This window comes from Suricata suricatta, chromosome 5, assembly GCF_006229205.1.
Source record: "Suricata suricatta isolate VVHF042 chromosome 5, meerkat_22Aug2017_6uvM2_HiC, whole genome shotgun sequence".
Taxonomy (NCBI): domain Eukaryota; kingdom Metazoa; phylum Chordata; class Mammalia; order Carnivora; family Herpestidae; genus Suricata; species Suricata suricatta.
This window is the reverse complement of record NC_043704.1, coordinates 148,047,125-148,066,829: the sequence shown is the minus strand read 5'-3', so window position 1 is coordinate 148,066,829 and position 19,705 is coordinate 148,047,125. Positions and strand designations below refer to the sequence as shown.

The following is a 19,705-nucleotide window of genomic DNA, read 5'->3' as shown; positions in this document are numbered from 1 at the left end:
CACAGAGCTAGAAATCCTGGTAGAGTCGCTCATCTGAGTAATTGAATGGCCATTTTCCAGGCTTATTTACGGTTTTAGTTTTTACATGATGGCTTCGTATGAAATCTGTCTCCTCTGTATGGAACGCAGACTGCTTCCTTGGCTGTCTTTATTTTGGCGAGAAACAGGCGCCTTTTCTGAGCTTAGTCTGGCGAGACTGACAAGACCTTACTTACTGCCTGTGCTCTGGAGTGGTGGCCTTCTGACGCGCTGTTGACCACGACTCTATCTAACACTGGGGTGTGCTTTCTTAAAGAACAGCTTTCTGTGTGATAATTTTTCAGTCTTAAAAATCCAGACATTTGACTACCTCTTAAGATGTGCTCCAAACTTTACTTTGTTAGTAAGTACATTCTGTCTTGTGAATACTAAAACTTCGTAAACAGGGGTGCCTGGGTGGCTCAGTCGGTTAAGCATCCAACTTCGGCTCAGGTCATGATCTCATGGCTCATGAGTTTGAGCCGTGCATTGGGCTTGCTGCTGTCAGACCCTCTGTCCCCGCCTCTCAGAAGTTAATAAACATTTTTAGAAAAACCCTTGTAAACAGTAAATTTATGTACGTTACAGTTAATATTGGAACTTGTGAACTAGGAATGTGCTTAGCTTGCCACGTTAAAAAGAGGGGTCTCCCTTTTTATTCTTTGTTAAGAGTTGAATATTTAGACTTACTTCTATCAACAGTGTTACTTTTCTGGGCAGTGTTAAGCACTTGATACTCTGTCGTCTCCATCATTAACAGGATAGGAACATGTGTCGTTAATAAGTACCTTGAAACTGCTGCTTTTTCTTTCCACTGTTCTCTACTAGACCGAGAAATAGAGAAAAATGACTTTCTTGAAAAAAGTTGGTTTTAGAGTAATGATTAGACGTCTCTTTTTGGTTACATGATTTACCAATCCGTTTTTCTGGTCTGTCTTCTTTCCCTCAGGTATTGCCAAATGCCCATGCCCATGGGCTATAACCCGTACGCGTACGGTCAGTACAGCATGCCGTACCCGCCGCTGTACCACCAGAGCCCCGGCCAGGCCCCGTACCCGGGGCCCCAGCAGCCCGCCTACCCCTTCCCGCAGCCCCCGCAGCAGTCCTACTACCCGCAGCAGTAGCGCCCAGCCCGGCAGGCCGAGCGGCGCGGCTCTGGGGGAGGAGCCTCCAGCCCTGCGGTGGCGGCGAGGCGCGGAGCTCTGGCGACGGTGACGTGCCCTGTCGTACTGGACACAGTGTCTGACGTCTGTCTGTGGCTGCGAGCTGAAACTGCGCCCAGCCGCACACCTGACCGCACACGAGAGGTGCCGCCGCGGCAGTGTAAACACTATGATAGCTATAATAGAATTCGAAATAAATTACATTTCAGTTCATAGAAGTTGAAAAATGAGAAATTAAACCCACAAGTGAAACGTTTGAAATGATTATGCTTCTGTCTGCATAAGACGTGGTTGGGACATCACATACGTACAGTGATGGTTCAAGTACTGATGTGCAAGAAATCTGAGTTTTCTTTTTCTTTTGGTTGATCAGTTTGGTTTAATTTCCATTATACTATTTTGCATACTCAAAGCATTGTAAATCTTATAATTTAAAAATAAATTACTTAAGAACAGTTGTCATTGTTATGTTTTGTCATTGATTCTCATTACTGTCTAATTTCTTTCTGGTATTAGTCTCCCATCTTCTGTGTACAGATACCTGTGTCTGAGTGCATGATTCGTGCAAGTTAATAGTCAGGGTTCTAGGAAAATCAAACAATAGTACCGTAATTTATCTTTTCACATGCCGATTAACAAGTTAATTTTGACGTTCATTTTGAAAAGTCCTATAATGTGGAAGAAACACAATTGCTACCAAAGATTCTTCAAATAAATATACAAATAAATATGTATATTTAAAGTTTTATTAGCTTCTCTAAGAAATTGATACAAATTGATAATTCCCCTTTTTTCCATAACCTGGTTACAATAAGTACATATCATTGACGGCACTGTCTACTGTAATGGAATTGCTTAAAGAAGATTGTGCCCTTCCATTCCGTTTTTCCACCTACTGTCTTACCTTGGTAACATTTAATGCACAATGTATATGAGTAGATCTAAGCCCTTTCATTTTTATGCTCCTAAAAGATGTGACTGTTTCCTAATTCAGGGAGCAAACAAAACAATTGTTGGGAACATACGCCGATTCTGGAAGAGGCTGAATATTTAATATTAATCTTTGCTGTTAGGATACTAATCACTGTATAAACGTCAGTAAACATAGCAGACGTGCGTCATGGAGTGCGAGGAAGTGAGGAAGGATCGAGCTGTTGGCGAGCAGGGTCCGTTCTGTGTGAGGTTCATGGGCGCCTCAGGCTCCTGAGCAGATTTCCAATGAGTCTGTTTATGTTTATTTTCTAAGTTTTAACGCTCACCTTTTCTTGCATTGTTATTTCATTTAAATGATACTGTCGTTTGGTCCACTGTTGTTTTCACTGACAGTTTGAGTTTATATTTTAAATGTTGGATTGAAGGTATGATTGTAAAAGGGAGTGAATCGCTTTAAAAATATGTGTACATTAAAAAAAATCGTTCTTTGTTGTACGTAGAAAACATGAAGGCATGTTACTTTAATATAAATGCCCTTTCCATGGAATATTGAAATTGGTTTAAAGTCCGGTAGTTAAAATCTTGGCAAAAGTAGTTTTTTACATATCTTAGCTAAATTTTATTAATGTGGAATCATCAAAGATGGCCTAGGCTTGTTTGACTCTTTTGTAAAAGGCATTTAAGTTCTACATTCTTACTATTCAAGGTACCGTATACTGACATGAGATACTCAGTGAGAATTAAGGGTATTCCAAATCGCTAGTTTATTATTCGTACTAACGCAGAAAAAACAAAAACCGATTGGCCTGAATATTCTCTTGGGGAAAGAAGGCACTAGCGTGAGTGCATCCGAGGGCGGAAAGGAGTTACCAGGCCCTTCAGCGCAGCCCTTGTGCTGAGGACGCCTGCTCCCAGGGAGCGACAGGACGGGCCCTGACACTTGGGAGAGGCGGCCCCTTCCCTTCCCGCCTGCCCGAGCTATGCCCGTAATGCACACCCGTCCCCTCCCGTCCCTTCGCGCCTCCTCTAATGATGGAGGGTAGTTTGTCTCGCTCACCTGTGGATGGGCACCGATGACCGCGTTTCTGCAGCCTTTCACTCCGTGGCCTTTCTAATTGCAGTTAGGATGGCTCCTGGAGAGAAATTTCTCTGGCATCTGTTTTGGGTTCTAGCAAACGAGGAAACCCTCACTGGGATTATTTTTGTCACCAAACTTTTGTCCTTTGCTCAACTTCTAGTCCACAAAACACTACTAAGTTGTTATGGACCGTCCTGAACGTGTGACTCTGGTTTTGTTCCCTATGTTTTTAATTAGGCTTTTGGATTCTTTCCCTAAATTAAAGAAACCACTCCCAGACCACTTATGTTCGGGGTGGAGTCCTGTTTTTAAGTGGACTGCGTGGAGGAGCCCGTCAGAAGTGGGGGAACGCCTGGCGTCTCTTCTCGCTCCTCTTGGAGACACGGCGCAGCTTCTCGGTCAGGTGTGAGGTACCGGTCTGCTCCCATGTGCCCTGGTCTTCATTCTCAGTTCAGAAGAAGCATACGTCACTGCAGATCAGCTAATCTTTGTGAGATGGTCCTGTACCCAAACCCCTAGACTTCTTTGCAATTTATAATCTCTCCCTCCCCAAACAGTAGTTATCAGAAAAAAAGAACCAAGATTTCATAGAACCTTGTGTTCCTGACGCTTTATCCTAGTCAGCAGCCTTTCTGGTCAAAACATTTAAAAAATGTTTTCCATTAGAGCTTTACAAAGTTTGCAAAAGTGCTTTATATGCATTTTCTAATTTCACAAACATGATAAAATCAATTTATTAAGTAGGTTTCAGTTTGTTAATGGGTTTTTTTTTCTTTTAACGATCAATATGTTTTGAGGAATCTTGCTACAGCCTAGTGGCACATCTCTCTCTTATTTTGCAATTATTAGTTGATTCACAGTACAGAACAGGATACAAAGTTGGAAGAAAATGCTATAGTGTTAAAATTACTAGTTTAAAAATAGACTTTAGAACTAAATGGTTGATTATAAGATTTACATGGAAGAGCTAAGAAGGAAAAATTATATTTTTAAAGAAAAAGAGAATATTCAGGCTTTATTTCTGGTATGAAGTTTATATTTTTAAAAGAAATCCTATATTATCACACCAGAGATTTTAGATTCTTTTCTGGTTACAAACATTGCTGGTAGTTGGATTATATTTTTATTGTATTCATTTCTCTTAGGGGGAAAATTGTAAAGCAACAAAAAGGTTCCAGATGAATGTATCCTAGAAATAAAAGTTGAAAGATTCTTACTTCCTTGGAGTATGAATTCTTATTTTTAAAGTGTTTATCCTTCAGCTTTAGAGTTTCTGCTATTTGACAAATGACGGTCGGGGAAATAAGAAAATACCCACTTGGAGTAAATGCATGAGGCCGTGTTTAAGTGTTTTCATACAGCTGTCAGCCCCATACTTGATCATGGTTGGACCATGTATTTCATTACTTAGGATTTGCACCGGTTCTTTAAGATGAGAAATCTCTTCAAGTGTTATTCTTTTGGGTTGATTTTTGGAAATGCTTGGCATGTTGTATTCAGTGGGCTAAGGTGAGGGGAGATGGGGAGATGGGTTCATCTTTCGTTTTTAAATCTTTTGCAATGTGTTCATCTTTTAAAATGTGTATTTTCTCCCTACTCCCATGTTTTAAAGTCAGATGCAGGTGTTTTATTAGGTAGCTCACAATGCAGGGTTTCTCAGAAAATGTGTCGATTTTGTATGTCTTCCAAATTTGTTGAATGAGCTAGCTCCTGGGATCCTGTTGACAGAAATCTTGAATGTATCCCAAATGGTCTTGTTCTTGTCACTCAGGTGGCATCTGGGTTGGAGGGCACAGAGGTCACCCCAGAGGCTCGGGCTCCTGGATGTGTGCAGGGAGAGAAGAGGGGGCTGTGTGTGTGTGTGGGGGGGAGGCCCTGCCTGGGGCGTAGGCTCCGCTGCGGCCTGGAGGGGATGGAGAAGCTCCTTGTGCTTCCCCGGCTTGAGCATTTACTGCAGCTGCTGGGACTGGTTTAGGAAGGCCGGCGGGGGGGGCGGGCAGACTTGAACTTGCCCAGAGCCTGCGCACTGGGCAGCCTCGGGCCACTGCCAACCGCCAGCCTGTTGGCTGTTAGGCTTTGCCTTTATAGATAATCAGTCTAGGCACATAGAAGTTGTCTGCCTCAGTCCCCTTGCCCACGAGGGACCCTGCCTTCTGTCAGTTCTGTGGCTCCTGATAGCCTTGCTTCTTGTTTAAAAGTTGTGTTCAGTCCCTTTCAACCAATGAACACCCAAGCAGTATCGGTGAAGAGGTTCCAGTATATTATGGTCTTTTTTCTTTTTAAGTTTTCCTGCATTCGTAACTCCTTTAATCTGTACACGTTTTGAAGCTGTGTGATTCATATTCATGTCTGCTATGTCTGTCGGGAACATGAAATGACTGTATTCCTTTTTCATCCTGTAATACATTTCATTATTAAAATTGTCACCATTGTTTTCCTTTTGGAAGCATTAGCAAAATTTCTAACTTGTGTGTACTTGTTGTAGTTTTAGGTGTTTAGTGATTTGACCCAATCATATTTTTCTTTTTTTTTTTAGTAATCTAATAGGGAATTTTAATTTGCAACTTTGTTAAATTATATGATCGTTTGACATTCGTTTGGTGTAAATATTGTGTCCTTTCTAGTTCCTTTTCCTGCCTTTCATTGCTTGAGTTTTGGTTTCTCTTTTCTAGTGATTTGGAACACTGATATTTTTTATTTTCTCACTCTCCGTACCCGCCCCCATCCTCAGCTAAATCTTACCTTCTTTTAAAAAATGACTTTTATAAGTGGGACTTAGACTTCTGTCATTCTTACATCCTCTCCTGATGATAGTTGGCCTTTGCTTTCAGTTTGTTTTTGATTTTCATTCGGTTTTACTCAATATACAGAATATGTAAACATGGCACAGTTCGGGCCCCTCCGTTTTTCCTTCTGGGGGTGGCCTTTGAGCATTCAGGGTGTTTGAGCTCACTGTCTCTCTTACATCGAGTCCTCTGTGCCTCCCCCTGCCTTGTGGCTCCTCTGTGCCTAGAGAGCACGGGTTCCAGACCAGGGACCCCCTGAAGGGCTGATGCCTTTTTCTGCCTGAGCCTGGAAGAAGGGAAGACCTTGGGAATAACCTGGAAGAAGCCTTCACCACCCACTGCGATAGACTGGGCTGCATCATGTCTTCTTTTCAAAATCAGTGTCCTTTTTGAATAAGAATATATATATATATATATATACATGGTATCCATTTCTAAAGGTAAACAAAATTTCAAAAGGTTTTCTCTTGGGTGATAAAAAAGTCTCTCTCATCCAATTCCCTTCCTCAGAGACCGCCTCTGCCTGCTACCCGTTCCCACGAGTTCAGATTGTCTTCAGGTCTATTCACTCCCAGAAGCAGATGGGGTGTCACGCCTTCTGTGGAAGGGATGCAGTGCATTGTGACAGTTGGGTCAAAAGTCCGGCTTTTCGTTCTCTCGCCGAGGCCGAAGAGTGCATTTTTAGCTGGAAACACAGAGACTTGACACGAAGTTCATCTACACCTGGCATCACTGGCCCCAATGGCATGCCAGTGTTGAATCCCTCCCTCTCTGGCTGAGACGTTTTCACAATTACCCAGAGTGTGTCCATAATTTTTGACAATATTTACATTTCAGACTGATCCTTTTTCAGCAAGAAAACAACATTGAATCATGAAAAATGGCCACACCTGAGAGAGAGAACAGAGCATAAGCACATTTAATTTTCTTTTTAGTTCATGGGAGGCAGAATGATGGCCGCCCACACATGGCCGCCCGCACACATCTTTGTCTTCCTCCCCCGGACCTGCAGGTGTTTCAGGCTTCGCAGCAAAGGAGGCTTACGGCTGTAGGTAGAATTAACGTGGCCACTTTGCTGACCTTGAAATCAGGAGTTTATTCTCAGTTTCCCTGGTGGGCCTGGGATCATCACCGGTTCCTTGAAAGGGAAAGAGGGAGACAGAACAGGGAGAACCTGCTGGCGGCCTGAGAAGGACGCGGCCCCTCAGCCCTGCGGCTTTGACCGTGGAGCCACGGGACCCTGAGCCAAGGAGGGCTGCAGCCTCGACACACGGGAAAGGGGAGGAAAAGATTCTCTTCTAGAGCGGACAGAAGGAGCGCTGTTCTGCCAAGGCCTGGCTTGTGGCTCAGCGAGCCTGGGTTTGGACTTCTTGTCTCCAGAACCGCAAGACTGTTAGTTTGCGCTCAGTCCCTGAGCGTGCGGTCATTTAGTGCAGCGGCAACAGGGAGCAAGTGAGCTCCGCTTTGTTTATTAACAGGTAGGTTCCTCATCGGGCTCCCTGGGTTCTGCGGAGTGAACCCCGTGCCCCATCTTCTCCCCTGAGCTCAAGGTCGAGGGTTACAGCATCGTAGTGACTCCCCGAGGAACACATAGGCCCCAGGGTCAACAAAAAACAACCTGGGTTTTTTCTTGCCTCTTAGCATGATCCGAATTTTTTTTTTTCTCTTTTCTGAAAGGCAGACATGATGTATTTGGTAAAAGAAACTGAAGTAAAAAGACCTTTGGTAAGAGGCTTTATGTTTTTCTGGCTAGGAGTTGGATTGTGCTTACTGTTTTCGGTAGGTGGGGGCCCTCACGGGACACCACGCAAAGTTTCCTGCCTTCTAGCTTCGGTCCAAAGAGAAAGGTCTACATGCGTGTCCTTCCCCCTTTCTGGGGGAAAATCCACTACGAGCCATTTACCCAAATAAACCTCTTGATGCGGTTTTTTTTCCCCCCTTGGACATTTGAGTTTCTGAAATGGAAAAAAAACCCCGTTGAGTGTCCCATCCCGCCTCCCCACCCCCACCCGCCAAATACGTCCCTGCTGCCAGGGCCTGGGCTTCAGTTCCCTCCAGCGTCCCTGTTCTCTTCTCTTACTGTCTTGCGTTTGTCTAGAACTCCTTAAATGAAATCTGGCCTCCTCGTCCTTCAAGCTGCGATCGAGCCCTGTGGACGGGGTGGCCAGGCCCGGGGCAGGAGAGGGGTTCTGTAATCCAGTGATTAGGCCCAGCCTGTGGCCCTGGGCTGGAACCTTCATGAGCGCCCAGCCCCTCGCCCACATCTTCTAAGACCGGAAGGCTGGAGGCCCCCGGAGTGGGTGTTTCCCTGTCCTCAAGTTCATTCAGCTCTGATGGAGTGGTTCACCAGGCAGAGGGCAGGCAGGGGGCAGCAGGGGGCGGCAGGGGGCAGGCAGGGGGCAGCAAGGGTTAGGACACTCCTTTGGGTCCTTGTCTTTCCCCTGCCGGAAGTGGGAGGAGGTTTCTCAGTGTTCGCCTTGGACAACAGGTGAGGCTCCTGGGGGCAAGACCACGACAAAGGGGTGGCCCTCTAAAGCGGGGCCCCAGGCCGGTCCCCTCTGTGTTTCCGGCGTTTTGTCCACCGCTGTTTGTTCCCCTCCCAGACCCTGGATCCAGCGGCTTCGGCTCCTGGTGGGCTGTGAGTTTTCTGCCGCTGCCTTTTCCTGCAGTTTGGGGCACGTGTGTTCCCCTCTGACCTCGGTTCTCTGACGGCTCTATAAAGAACCATTTATTTTCAGTCTGTGCAGCCTTTTTCTTGTGCTTGGAGTGATGACTTCTAAGCTTTTCACATGTAGAGAGCAACCAGAGAGATCAGATGAACTTTTTGATATAAACACGTAAGCATTTTTTAAACTTAAAGAATGGATTGTTTTTCTTCCATGTGCTTTTTAAATTGTATTTTAGTTATTTTTTATTTTTAGAGAGAGCACGCACGCGAGCAGGGGAGGGGGCAGATGGAGAAAGAGAGAGAATCTTAAGCAGGCTCCATGCTCAGGGCAGAGCCTGACTCAGGGTCTGATCCCACAACCGTGGGATCATGGCCTGAGCTGAAATCAAGGGCCAAATGTTCAACCGACTGAGTCACCCAGGTGCCCCTTTCCATGTGCTTTTTGATTTTTCTCTGGAATTCCTATTTTTAGGATGCTCATACCCTCCCCATATCTTTTCTGTATACCTAGCATATAAATATTCAATCATATTAGCCATTCTTTTATTATTATCTTTTTATCAATTATTTTAATCTTCAAACTTTTTCTCAATTCTGGGAGAGTTTCTTCAAATGTTTTTTGTGTTAGTTGTAAGGAGTTGACTCACATATTCATGGAGGCTGACCAGTTCCCAGGTCTGCAGTCTAAGGTCCTGAGAACCAGGAGAGCAATGATGGAACATGAGCTCAGGAGTTCTGAGTTCGCGCCTGGCTCCGAGACCACCAGGCAGAGAACGGAGTCTCTCTCGCTCAGGCTTTTGTTCTATTCAGGCTTCCAGAGGATTCCATGAAGCCTGCCCACATTTGAAGGGCAGTCTGCTTTACTCAGTATACTGATTAATCTCACCCTGACGGTGGATCTCACCCTCAGACACCCCTAGAATCATGTCCGACCGAATATCTGGGCGCCCCTGGGCCCAGTCAAGTCAGCGGGTACCATTAACCATCACAGATGTCTAATTCAGAGTTCAGATTTTCTACAGCACTTAGCCTTCCACTCACTGTCTCCAAAGCATCTCTAAATTTGGCTGTCACGGCACATTTTGTGGTAATCTTTGCCGATCTCACATTTCCCTCCACAGTCACCTGCTCTGTGTTTCAATGACATCATGGTAGTTAATCTATTTTGTAGAGTAGTGACTTGCTCAACATCAGCTGCACACTTCAAGGTCTAGGTACTGTACTGAGTCTTTAAACAATTCATTCAAGCGGGGCACCTGGGTGGCTCAGTCGGTTGAGCGTCCGGCTTCGGCTTACGTCATGATCTTGCGGTTCATGGGTTTGGCCCCCGCATTGGGCTCTTCGCTGACAGCTCAGATCCTGGAGCCTGCTTTGGAATCTGTATCTTCCTCTCTCTCTACCCCTCCAGCTCATGCTAGGTTTCCCTCTCTCCCAGAAGTAAGTAAAACATAAAAAAGATTAAATAATTTATTCAAACTTTATAAGAATCCTATGAAAATGGTACTGTTTTTTTCTCACTTCAGAGGAGTCAACTGGTCACGGATAAGGTGAGCCACGAGTCCACAGTCACACGGCTGCTCCTGGGTTGTTCTCTCTGTGTTCTGTTCCAGCCAGCTAGCGGGACCCTTTGCATGTTCCTGCTTCCGTGGTTGTTTGCTGCATGGGGTGCAGATGCTGGAGTTTCCAGGACCAGGTTTGAGGGAAGTGGCAAAATCTCAGAAAGGAGAGCTCGTTGGCATAGAGGGGTCACAGCTTTCCCAGGGGGTGTCTCCCTCCCAATGGAGTGGGGCATCTGTGTCTGAAGGGACCATGGGGCTGGGCAGCATGGCAAGGGGACCCCGGACCTGGTGCCACCTTGGGCATTTGTAGAGGGGGCCGGGGATGGCTGAGATTGAGTTCCTCATCACCCCACGGGATGGGCTTCAGCGTCAGAAACGGACCTCACTGAATAAAGAGATGGGTGTTTCTTGTGCACCTGGTTCAGTCAGTTGCAGTTCACATCCACCTGCCACTGCATTTGGTCCACCCCTGGGAGGCAGAGAATGTTTATGTCAAGGACCCACACCCACGGTCTGATGACAGCCCGGTGTCATTTTCTCGGACTGGCTGCGATCTCTCCCGTGGAGACCGGTGGGCAGGAATAAGGGCTCCCCAAACACCCTGCTGGGTGCAGGATAAGACTGAGTTCACAACAGTAAATGCTGGGAGGCACCTGGGCGGCTCAGTCAGTTAAGCGTCTGACTTCGGCTCAGGTTATAATCTCACGGTTCATGGGTTCGAGCCCATGTCTGGCTCTGTGCTGGCCGCTTGGAGCCTGGAGCCTGTCAGATTCTGTCTCTCTCTCTCTCTCTCTCTCTCTTTCTCTCTTAAGGATACATAAACATTAAAAAATAAGAATCACTGCTTTTACACACTGGTCACACATGGGGGAGGCGGTAAGTCACTGACACCTCCGCATTGAGACTGATGTTCTCATTCTTAGCAGACTCTGCTCTGCGTCCAGGAGGTCGGTGCCTGATCATCCCATGGAAGGCCTAGGCCCCCCGGGTGCCCACATTGTGGGGACGCCTATTTTGCAATGGTAGAAATGAGCCCACGAGAAGCTATGGGTGTTTGGGGAGCCCAAGCTCTGACTCGGTCCCGGGAGGAAAGTCCTCGAGCCTTACCGGGGCCTGTCTCTGAGTGCAGCAGGTGGCAGGGCGGGCCGAGAGACTGTTCAACCCCAAGGCTGAGGCCCTCCGGCCTCTGGGGCTCAGAGCAAAGGTTCAGCTGCCAGCCTACTCCTTAGAGCCAGAGCGGGCTTTCCGGGGGCTGCCACCCTAAGGGCACACAGCTGGCTGTCGAAAGGTGTCTGCACCTACGGGTGAGGAGGGCAGGTGTAGGAGGCCCTTCCTTGGAGAGTTCTAGACTCCATGGGCAAGGCCTGCCCTTTCAGCATCGGTGTTGACAGACCTGAGAGGCCACGTTCTATCTGACGGACGCTCACCTCACCCTCCCAGCCCCTGACGCGGCAAAGACCGGGTACCAGAGGGTGAAGGGACCAGGCGAAGAGGCTGTTTGGTGGCTCCAAACCTGGCCCTGCTACTCAGGCCAACCAATGGGATGTGTTTCAGACTCGTGGGTAGTGGGTTGTGGAGCCCGGATCCTGGATGAGGGTGGCACTCTGACCTTGGCCACGTGGCCTGGACACTCTTGGGGAGAGATGCTCAGGAGGGACAGTGAGGCGACCCGGGGGTATCCTGCCTCAGAAAAGGTGGTCCTGGGGGCGCCTGGGGGGCTCAGTCGGTTAAGCACATGACTTCGGCTCAGGTCATGGTCTCGTGGTCTGTGAGTTCGAGCCCTGCATCGGGCTCTGTGCTGACAGCTCAGAGCCTGGAGCCTGCTTCAGATTCTGTGTCTCCCTCTCTCTCTGACCTTCCCCTGCTTGCTCTCTCTCTCTCTCTCTCTCTCTCTCTCTTAAAAATAAACATTAAACAAAAGGAAAAAAAGAAAGGTGGCCCTGAGGAGGCAGTGCGTGCTCAAGGGGGACACCTGGGGTGTTTCACAAGGTTTTCAGCCTGAGAGAGAGACTGCAGTGGTGACAATGGCTGAGGAGGCCATGGAGTGGGACCCAGGGAGGTGGAGTGTAGCCAGTGGGATACCACTCCCGTTCCTTCCAAGTATGTCTAGATGAGCAGGAGAGACTTCCCGTCACCCGTGTATGTGCATGTGTGTGGGTGTGCATGCGCACGTGTGTGTGTGTGTGTGTGTGTGTGTGTGTGTGTGTGTGTGTGGTGGGGAGCTGGGGGTGGTGCTGGCTGGGCCGACAAAGGCAATGTGTGTGAAGTTCTGGAGGGGATGAAGGGCCTCAGGTGAGAGCCCTCGGCTGGCGATCAAAGGCCCTGAGAGGGTTGTAGGCAGAGGAGTGACACCGTCAGATGGAGTTTAGCCAGCTCAGTGGGGAGAAGCAACAAGTTTGGACTTGCCTGGTTGACTAGAGGCTTGTGGAAAGTGAGCCAGGAACCCTAGCCAGGGGTGAGTCGTTCTCCAGGGCCGTGGGGGCCTCAGTGGACCTGCTACGTCCTGCGCACCTGTTGCCTTTTCCAGAAGCGCCGATGGGACAGAGGTTTGCCCTGGGTGCTGGCTTCCCCTTCAATCTCTCCTCAGGGGGAGTGATCACCAGGATCTTTTGGGGGTTAGGGGTCCTTTCCGCTGAGACAGATGCTCAGGCAGCAAATTGATTGTATCGGGCCCTCTCTCTGCATGAGGACTCTGAAGATGCCTTGGTGGGTGTGGACACTGCGGCTGGTCCAACCCAAGGTTTCCCCTGGCGCCGTGTAAGCCAGGCCTGCCACCGTCAGGGGCCATGGAAGCTGAGTACCACGTGTGGATCCCATACTAGGTGCATAAACAGTGCCTGGGGGGAGGGTTCACATTTCAGAGGCCACGGAGGGCAAAGGAACATGGCGTTGAATGGAAGTTCCATCTTCCTGTAACCCACAGGCAGTGGGCTTGGTAGAAGGGAAACGAAGGACTAAACAGCACATTAAATTACTAACAGGTGAAGCCACCCCGGCTGGCTGGCTGGACCAGAGGATAGCCCCAGACTCTGATGTGTTTGGATGGCCGGCTAGTAGAGCCTGTCACCTACTATGTCACACCGGAGAGCCCTGTGGAGGCACCCAACACCGAGAAGCTATGGAAGTCGAGGAGGGCAGCCATTGCCCGACTCTCACGGGGGTCAGTGTGCTGTGCTTCCGAGAACCCCAGGCCCCCGCGCACCCCTGAAGGAGGTAGCCACTGAACTTGCAGTGGGTGCCCTGCCGGGCTGGTTGAACTGCTTTGCAGCCTTCGGAGACACGGAACAGCCTGCTGTCCCCTGGGATCCCGTTGTCCTGCTGCACCCAGACCTGTCGGAACATACTAGACATGGGATGCAACACACACCATCGACGGAGGGGAGAAGGTGGGGTGCTCGTCTGGCGTTTCCCGCCCCCAGTCCCCACCTCCTCTGGCCAGTGTGGATGGTCTGCACAGCCTGGTCAGGTTTCTTTTTTTGTGTTAAAAAATTTTTTTTTTTTAAATTTTGAGAGATGGAGAGAGACAGCGCGAGCAGGGGAGGGTCAGAGAGAGAGGGAGATACAGAATCTGAAGACAGGTTCTAGGCTCCGAGCTGTCAGCACAGAGCCTGACGCGGGGCCCGAACCCACGAACTGAGGGATCATGACCTGAGCTGAAGCCGGACGCCTACCGACTGAGCCCCCCAGGCGCCCCATGTAGCTAAAGCTCCTACCCCAGTCTCAAGGGCGTTCTCTCCTCCACTGTGACAGTCATTTGGCCGTGGTCTTTGTTTCCTCCGTTGGCCTAGAAGACTTTATCGCACAAAGAGAAGCCCTTGCTAAATGCACCTGATAAGTCGTGAATGAAAGCCAACAAAACCTGTCTTTGCTGAGCACTGAAATGTCTCCAGTGTGAAAAGCTGTCCTCTGAAATCCGGTGGCCTTGGACGTGCTTGCTGCCTCGAGAGCAGGCACCTGGGCCATTATCCAAACAGAATGTTGTGTTTGTACCTGATGAGTCTGCCAATATATCTTCTTGATTAAATCACGTGAGGACACAGGTGAATGGCCTGAGGGATCCGCCCCCCGCCCCCCTACACTTAGAGACTTAATCAGTGGTTTGGATCGTGGAGCTCTTGATGGAATAAACTTATTTATTTTGGGGGTCATTATCCATGACCTCCTCCAACAGTTTACCCCTCATGGTTGGTTCTTACAATCCCACAACCCCCCTCCTCCACAATGGGCCCTGACCCGTTGCAAGGAGTTTTATTAGTGTGGAAATGGCTTGTGTGCTGCCTCCTGGCTGCACTGGAAGCAGACACCATAGGAACAATCTAGGCACGTGCCTGAAGGCCGGGCCCCCGGGAGTGCTCACACGCGTGGCTGTTCCGATTATCCCCAGCACAGGCAAACTCTCCCCGTGCTCGTGGAGAATTAGGTGGGACTTCGGCCCTTCTATGACTTTAGGCTTCTCTGGACTTTATCTAGCTTTCGTTCTCTGCGCGTTCAGCCAGGATGGGTCAGAAGCTAGCTCTCCTGGCTCTTAGAGTGCTGTGTTTTCTGTTACATTACACGTGTTGCACGGCCATTTGATTCCTATCCTCTGGCTCACACATCCTCCTGGAGAGAACAATAGTATTTAGGTCCCTGAAACCCTGCAAGTTGGTAGCCCGGCCTGGTGGGGAGAAGCTGGTCACTGAAGGTTAGAAGGGAGGGGGCTGTGGGTGGATTCAGGAGACCCAAGTACTGGGATGGGGGAAGACTGGAGCTTGACCCCTACTGAAAGGTGAATTTCCTTCAATTATAAACGGCAAGAAGAGGTCAAGTACTGCCTCGGTAGTGTTATCAGAACCTGTGACTTTAGCACTTCCGGAAATCCTAGCTAATGGCATATTACATTACGGTTGCCAACTGATTTCTCATAATCATAATTTCTTTCATTCTTACCACTACTTTTTATTTATGGTAATAAGACTTGCCACCAAGCCTTGTTTATTGTGTTGAACACATATATTTTTATTTTTTATTTAAAAGTTTTATGAATCTAATTTATTGTCAAATTGGCTTCCATATAACACCACTGCTCATCCCAACAAGTGCCCTCCTCAATGCCCGTCACTCATTTCCCCTCCCCCACCTCCATCAACCCTCAGTTTGTTCTCTGTATTTAAGAGTCTCTTATGGTTTGCCTCCCTCCCTCTCTGTAACTGTATTTTCCCCCTTCCCCTCCCCCATAGTCCTCTGTTAGGTTTCTCCTGTTAGACCTGTGAGTGAAAACATATGGTGTCTGTCCTTCTCCGCCTGACTTATTTCACTTAGCATGACACCCTCAAGGTCCATCCACTTTGCTACCAATGGCCATATTTCATTCTTCCTCATTGCCATGTAATACTCCGTTGTGTATATACACCACATCTTCTTGATCCATTCATCAGGTGATGGACATTTAGGCTCTTTCCATGATTTGGCTATTGTTGGCATTGCTGCTATGAACATTGGGGTACATGTGCTCCTATGCATCAGCACTTCTGTATCCCTTGGGTAAATCCCCAGCAGTGCTATGGCTGGGTCATAGGGAGTTCTATGGATAGTTTTTTGAGGAGCCTCCACACTGTTTTCCAGAGCGGCTGCACCAGTTTACATTCCCACCAACAGTGTAGGAGGGTGCCCATCTCTCCACACCCTCTCCAACATCTATAGTCTCTTGATTTGTTCATTTTAGCCACTCTGACCGGTGTGAGGTGGTATCTCAGTGTGGTTTTGATTTGTGTTTCCCTGATGCTGAGTGATGCCGAGTGACGCTGAGCATCTTTTCAGGAAGAAACACATGTATTCATATAGCCCCCACTTATTTAATAGCGGAGTATATAAATCTAGATACAATTATTTTTTATACAATTCTATGTATTTTGCCTTAAGAATTTGGGTCCCTTGGCTTTACCTGATTGCCAGGATGATGTGTGGCACGGAAGTTTTTATTACTTTCAAGCAGTGGAAAACTTTCTGGGTAAGAGCAGCAATTTCCAGTTAGACCACAAGAGGGAGATATTTCCCAACTAATGTTTTAAAAGAGCACAGCAAGGAATTTTCAGCATTCCCTTTGAACTCTTGTTCTAAAATTGGCCCAAGTTTTCTTCTTTACTGTTAGCAAAGTAATTGGGGCCTTGTCATGAGGCTCCGTGGCTGATAGCCCGCCAAGAGCTGAAGCATTCTTGTACTGTGCCCCCAGGAAGACGTGCTATGAAAGAGTGAGTCTCCTGGGCCCTGGGAAAGAATGAAGTTTAGTGCCCACACCACATTTGTTGTCTTTGCAGGCTCTCCGCCCTCCGCACCCCCCAGAAACCCCCAACCTTGTAAAGCAGACAGTATCCTCGGCTGATTATTCTAGTAGGTACAGAGCCTCCATCAGAAGTGTAGCGTAAGGTTTTCCCTGGAATCAGCGGCTGTCAGGAGAAGGTGCTGGGTGCGTGTGGGGGTGCCAGGAGCAGACAGAACTTAACAGGCAGAGAAAGGCCACCGCCCCGTGACACAAGTCTGAGGACCCAGCCAGGCCTGCCCCTTGCTTATGCAGTGGCTGCCCCCAGGGCTGACCTTAATGGGAACAATTTCACACATTCCTTGTCCTTTGGCCACTTCAGCACAGAGGTCGCTGCATATATTTAAGGGCTCAGAATGGAGGTCTACGGTGTCTAACTGCAAAGGGCAGTGGCCACTTTTACAAGTCGGCAGCGACCCGAGGAAGGGCTCTGCAAAACACGAGCACCGAACTCGGATGAAGGGAGCCGGGCAAAATGTCCCCGTGGGCAGGGGCGGAAGCGTTTTGTAGCTGCCCCCGAGCGACCTCCCGCAGTGACTCTGAAATTAACGTTTGTACATGACCCGGCTCTCTGACCTTTAAGGATTGCTGACTGTTAATTTCACGTTTTCATTTTGAACAACACTGTTTTCATTCATTCTCCGGTGTGCGCATGCATTCATCTACTGAAGACTCCATCTACTGAAAGCTGCTCTGTCCTCGGTGCCAGGGCCTCAGGAAAGGGTCCCCTGTCCCCGAAGGCCATGGATCTATAGGGTGCCACAGAGTGCTCGGTGTGTGCTGGGCAACATGTGACCATTCGAGCTGGTGTCCTTCCCAGTACGCGTGCTGCATGAGCATCAGGCAAGTTGTTGATCCGTTCTGAGCCTCAGTTTCCTCATGGATAAAAGGGGGGGTAATACCACCTCCCTCATGGGATTTTCGCGAGGATTAGGAAAGCAGGGTACACAGGGAGCACTGTGCCTGGCCGGTGTTACGAAGGCTCGTAGCTTCGTTCCCCGAGCCTGCGGTGTGCCCCGGGGCGAGTCAGCAGCCAGGACCCCATTTTGCTTCCTTCGGGACGTGGTACCTCCAAGAAGCTGGTGCACGTAATGCATGCTCATCATTATTTTGTGAGGTGACCCTGTGACAAGAAGGTCAAGAGCCCATGGGGGGGGGGCTGGGCTCGGCCCGGGGCGGACACTTATTAGCTGCAAGACGGAAGCAAGTGACTGAGCCTCTCTGTGCCTCAGTGTCCCCGTATTTTGAATAGGACTAGTGATAGCACTTCTGCAAAAGGTTATTGTGAGTTTGTGCACGAAAAGCACTTAGAATGGTCCCGGCACGTAGTAAGCACTCAGCATTATGAGCTGTTATTGCTCAAGGCAACTTGTTAAATGTCTCTGGATGACAAGTGTAAAGGGTTGTGAGAATCTAGTTCACAGCCTAGACGGCGTCTCGCGTCCCTGGCCCCGCTTTCCCCAGGGTTCCGCGGTGGGGTCGCAGGATGAGTGGTGGAGGCGTGGTGGCGCAGGATGTCACGGAGAGGACGTGGCCGCAGCCTGGCCCACCAGCGCAGGTGGCAGATCAGGCGCCCCTGGCCCACTCCCTGTCCCTGCAGTACACCACCCGGCCGCCTTTCCCGCGGGGGGCGCTGTTTTCAGGGCTGCAGCCTCCATCGAGCAACGGTTTTTGAACCCTTCTGGATGGTATAGTGGCTGACCCCCGCCGAGGCCTCTCTGTGACCTTCAAGGTTCTAGCAGCAGGTGCAGGATCTGCTCACCTCATGTCCGTCCAAGGCAAACCTCGTAGGTCCCCTCACGGGTCACACTTGTCACCGGCCACCCTCTCTCCTCAGTCTCTCCCTGCTTTCCCTGCAGGGCCAGCTTGCAAGCCATTGGGTGGGCTTGAAGGCCGATGGGTATCGGAAGGGTGGTGGTGGGAACTTGCTGGTGGTTGAGATGGGGGGACCACGGGGCCGTGGGGGTGCTGGGAAGCACAGGTGCCGAGGCCGGAGGAGACCCTCTATGGCTCCTCAGAGGGTCCATGCTGGGACTGACGTCAGGAACTCACTGTGTCCCTGACAGCGCTCCCAGAGGGGGCTCGGGGGGCCCTCGGCCAGGCCCCGTCCCCGGGGTGCTGGGAGTTCTGGGCCGTGATCTAAGAGCCTGTCTTCGTTCACTTTCTGATGCTTTATTTTATAGTGTCACTTCATTCACCATTTCACCCCCTGAGGCCCACAAATGCTTTAAAGATATTGTATAAATGTTTCTTTTTTTTAAGTTTGTTTACTTATTTTGAGAGAGAGAGAGCAAGAGCAGGGGAGGGGGAGAGGGAGAGAGGAGAGAAAGGATCCTAAGCAGGCTCGGAGCTGTCAGCACAGAGCCCGACTTGGGGCTTGAACTCAGAACCCGTGAGACCATGACCTGAGCCGAAGTAGGATGCTCAACCGGCTGAGCCCCCAAGGCACCCCATATACTTTTTTTTTAATTAACAAAATTTATTTATTTTTGAGAGAGTGCAAGCAAGGGGGGCCAGAGAGAGGGGGACAGAGGATCTGAAGCAGACTCTGCGCTGACGGGCTGACAGCACGGAGCCTGAAGCGGGGCTGGAACTCATGAACTGTGGGATCATGACGTGAGCCGAAGTCAGACCCTCACCCGACTGAGCCTCCCAGGTGCGCCCATCTTAATACTACTTTAATCTACAAGGTGGGAGGAATGGAAAGGCGTTAGAGGACTCCCTAGAAAGGAAGCAGTAGTGACTCACGTTGGCCTCCAGAGGGGATGGTGGGTCACACCTGTGGTGGTGCTGAGTCTTCGGTTTTGCCTCTGTTCAGGGATGATAGTGGAGCCATACTGTTTTTGTCTTGTTGGAATTCTCCACTGAGGCGGATGTTCTATGACACTGTGTTTTCGTCATTATGGCCTCGTTGGTGGCAACCAGGGAGACGATAGAGAAAACCTCTCAGGGCTGCTTTGCTCAAAATGCGTGATCTGGGCACTGAAGGATGAGTAGGAGTTTTCCAGATCAGAAAGGGAAGGCATCGCCGGCAGGGAGGGGGATAGCCGGAAGAGAAAGAGGCAGGCATGGAATACCACAAGAGGCCGAGGACGCTGTGAGGAGCTCAGGATGCCGGAAGCGAGGGGGTTTGTGGAGACCCGGGGGAGAAAGGCCAAGGAGTCAGACAGGGCCCGACGTGGAGGTGTGTGGGTCTGGCCAA

At 49.3% G+C, this 19,705-nt stretch overlaps 1 protein-coding gene and 1 long non-coding RNA gene across 2 annotated transcripts in view; one reads left to right on the top strand and one right to left on the bottom strand.

The window, feature by feature from the left end:
• Positions 1 to 4,408, top strand: part of PDCD6IP (programmed cell death 6 interacting protein) — a 72,707-nt gene extending 68,299 nt beyond the window's left edge. The window contains exon 18 of the mRNA XM_029938777.1: positions 906 to 4,408. Within this exon, the coding sequence (XP_029794637.1) occupies positions 906 to 1,142 (237 nt within the window). The 3' untranslated portion in view covers positions 1,143 to 4,408. The remainder of the gene's footprint in view (positions 1 to 905) is intronic.
• Positions 4,409 to 10,160: 5,752 nt separating this feature from the next.
• Positions 10,161 to 19,352, bottom strand: LOC115292390. Its single transcript, XR_003908966.1, has 3 exons — positions 19,252 to 19,352; positions 10,587 to 10,674; positions 10,161 to 10,320 (listed from the first exon to the last, which is right to left on the bottom strand). It is a non-coding gene; the product is annotated as an uncharacterized LOC115292390 (long non-coding RNA).
• Positions 19,353 to 19,705: the final 353 nt, after the last annotated feature.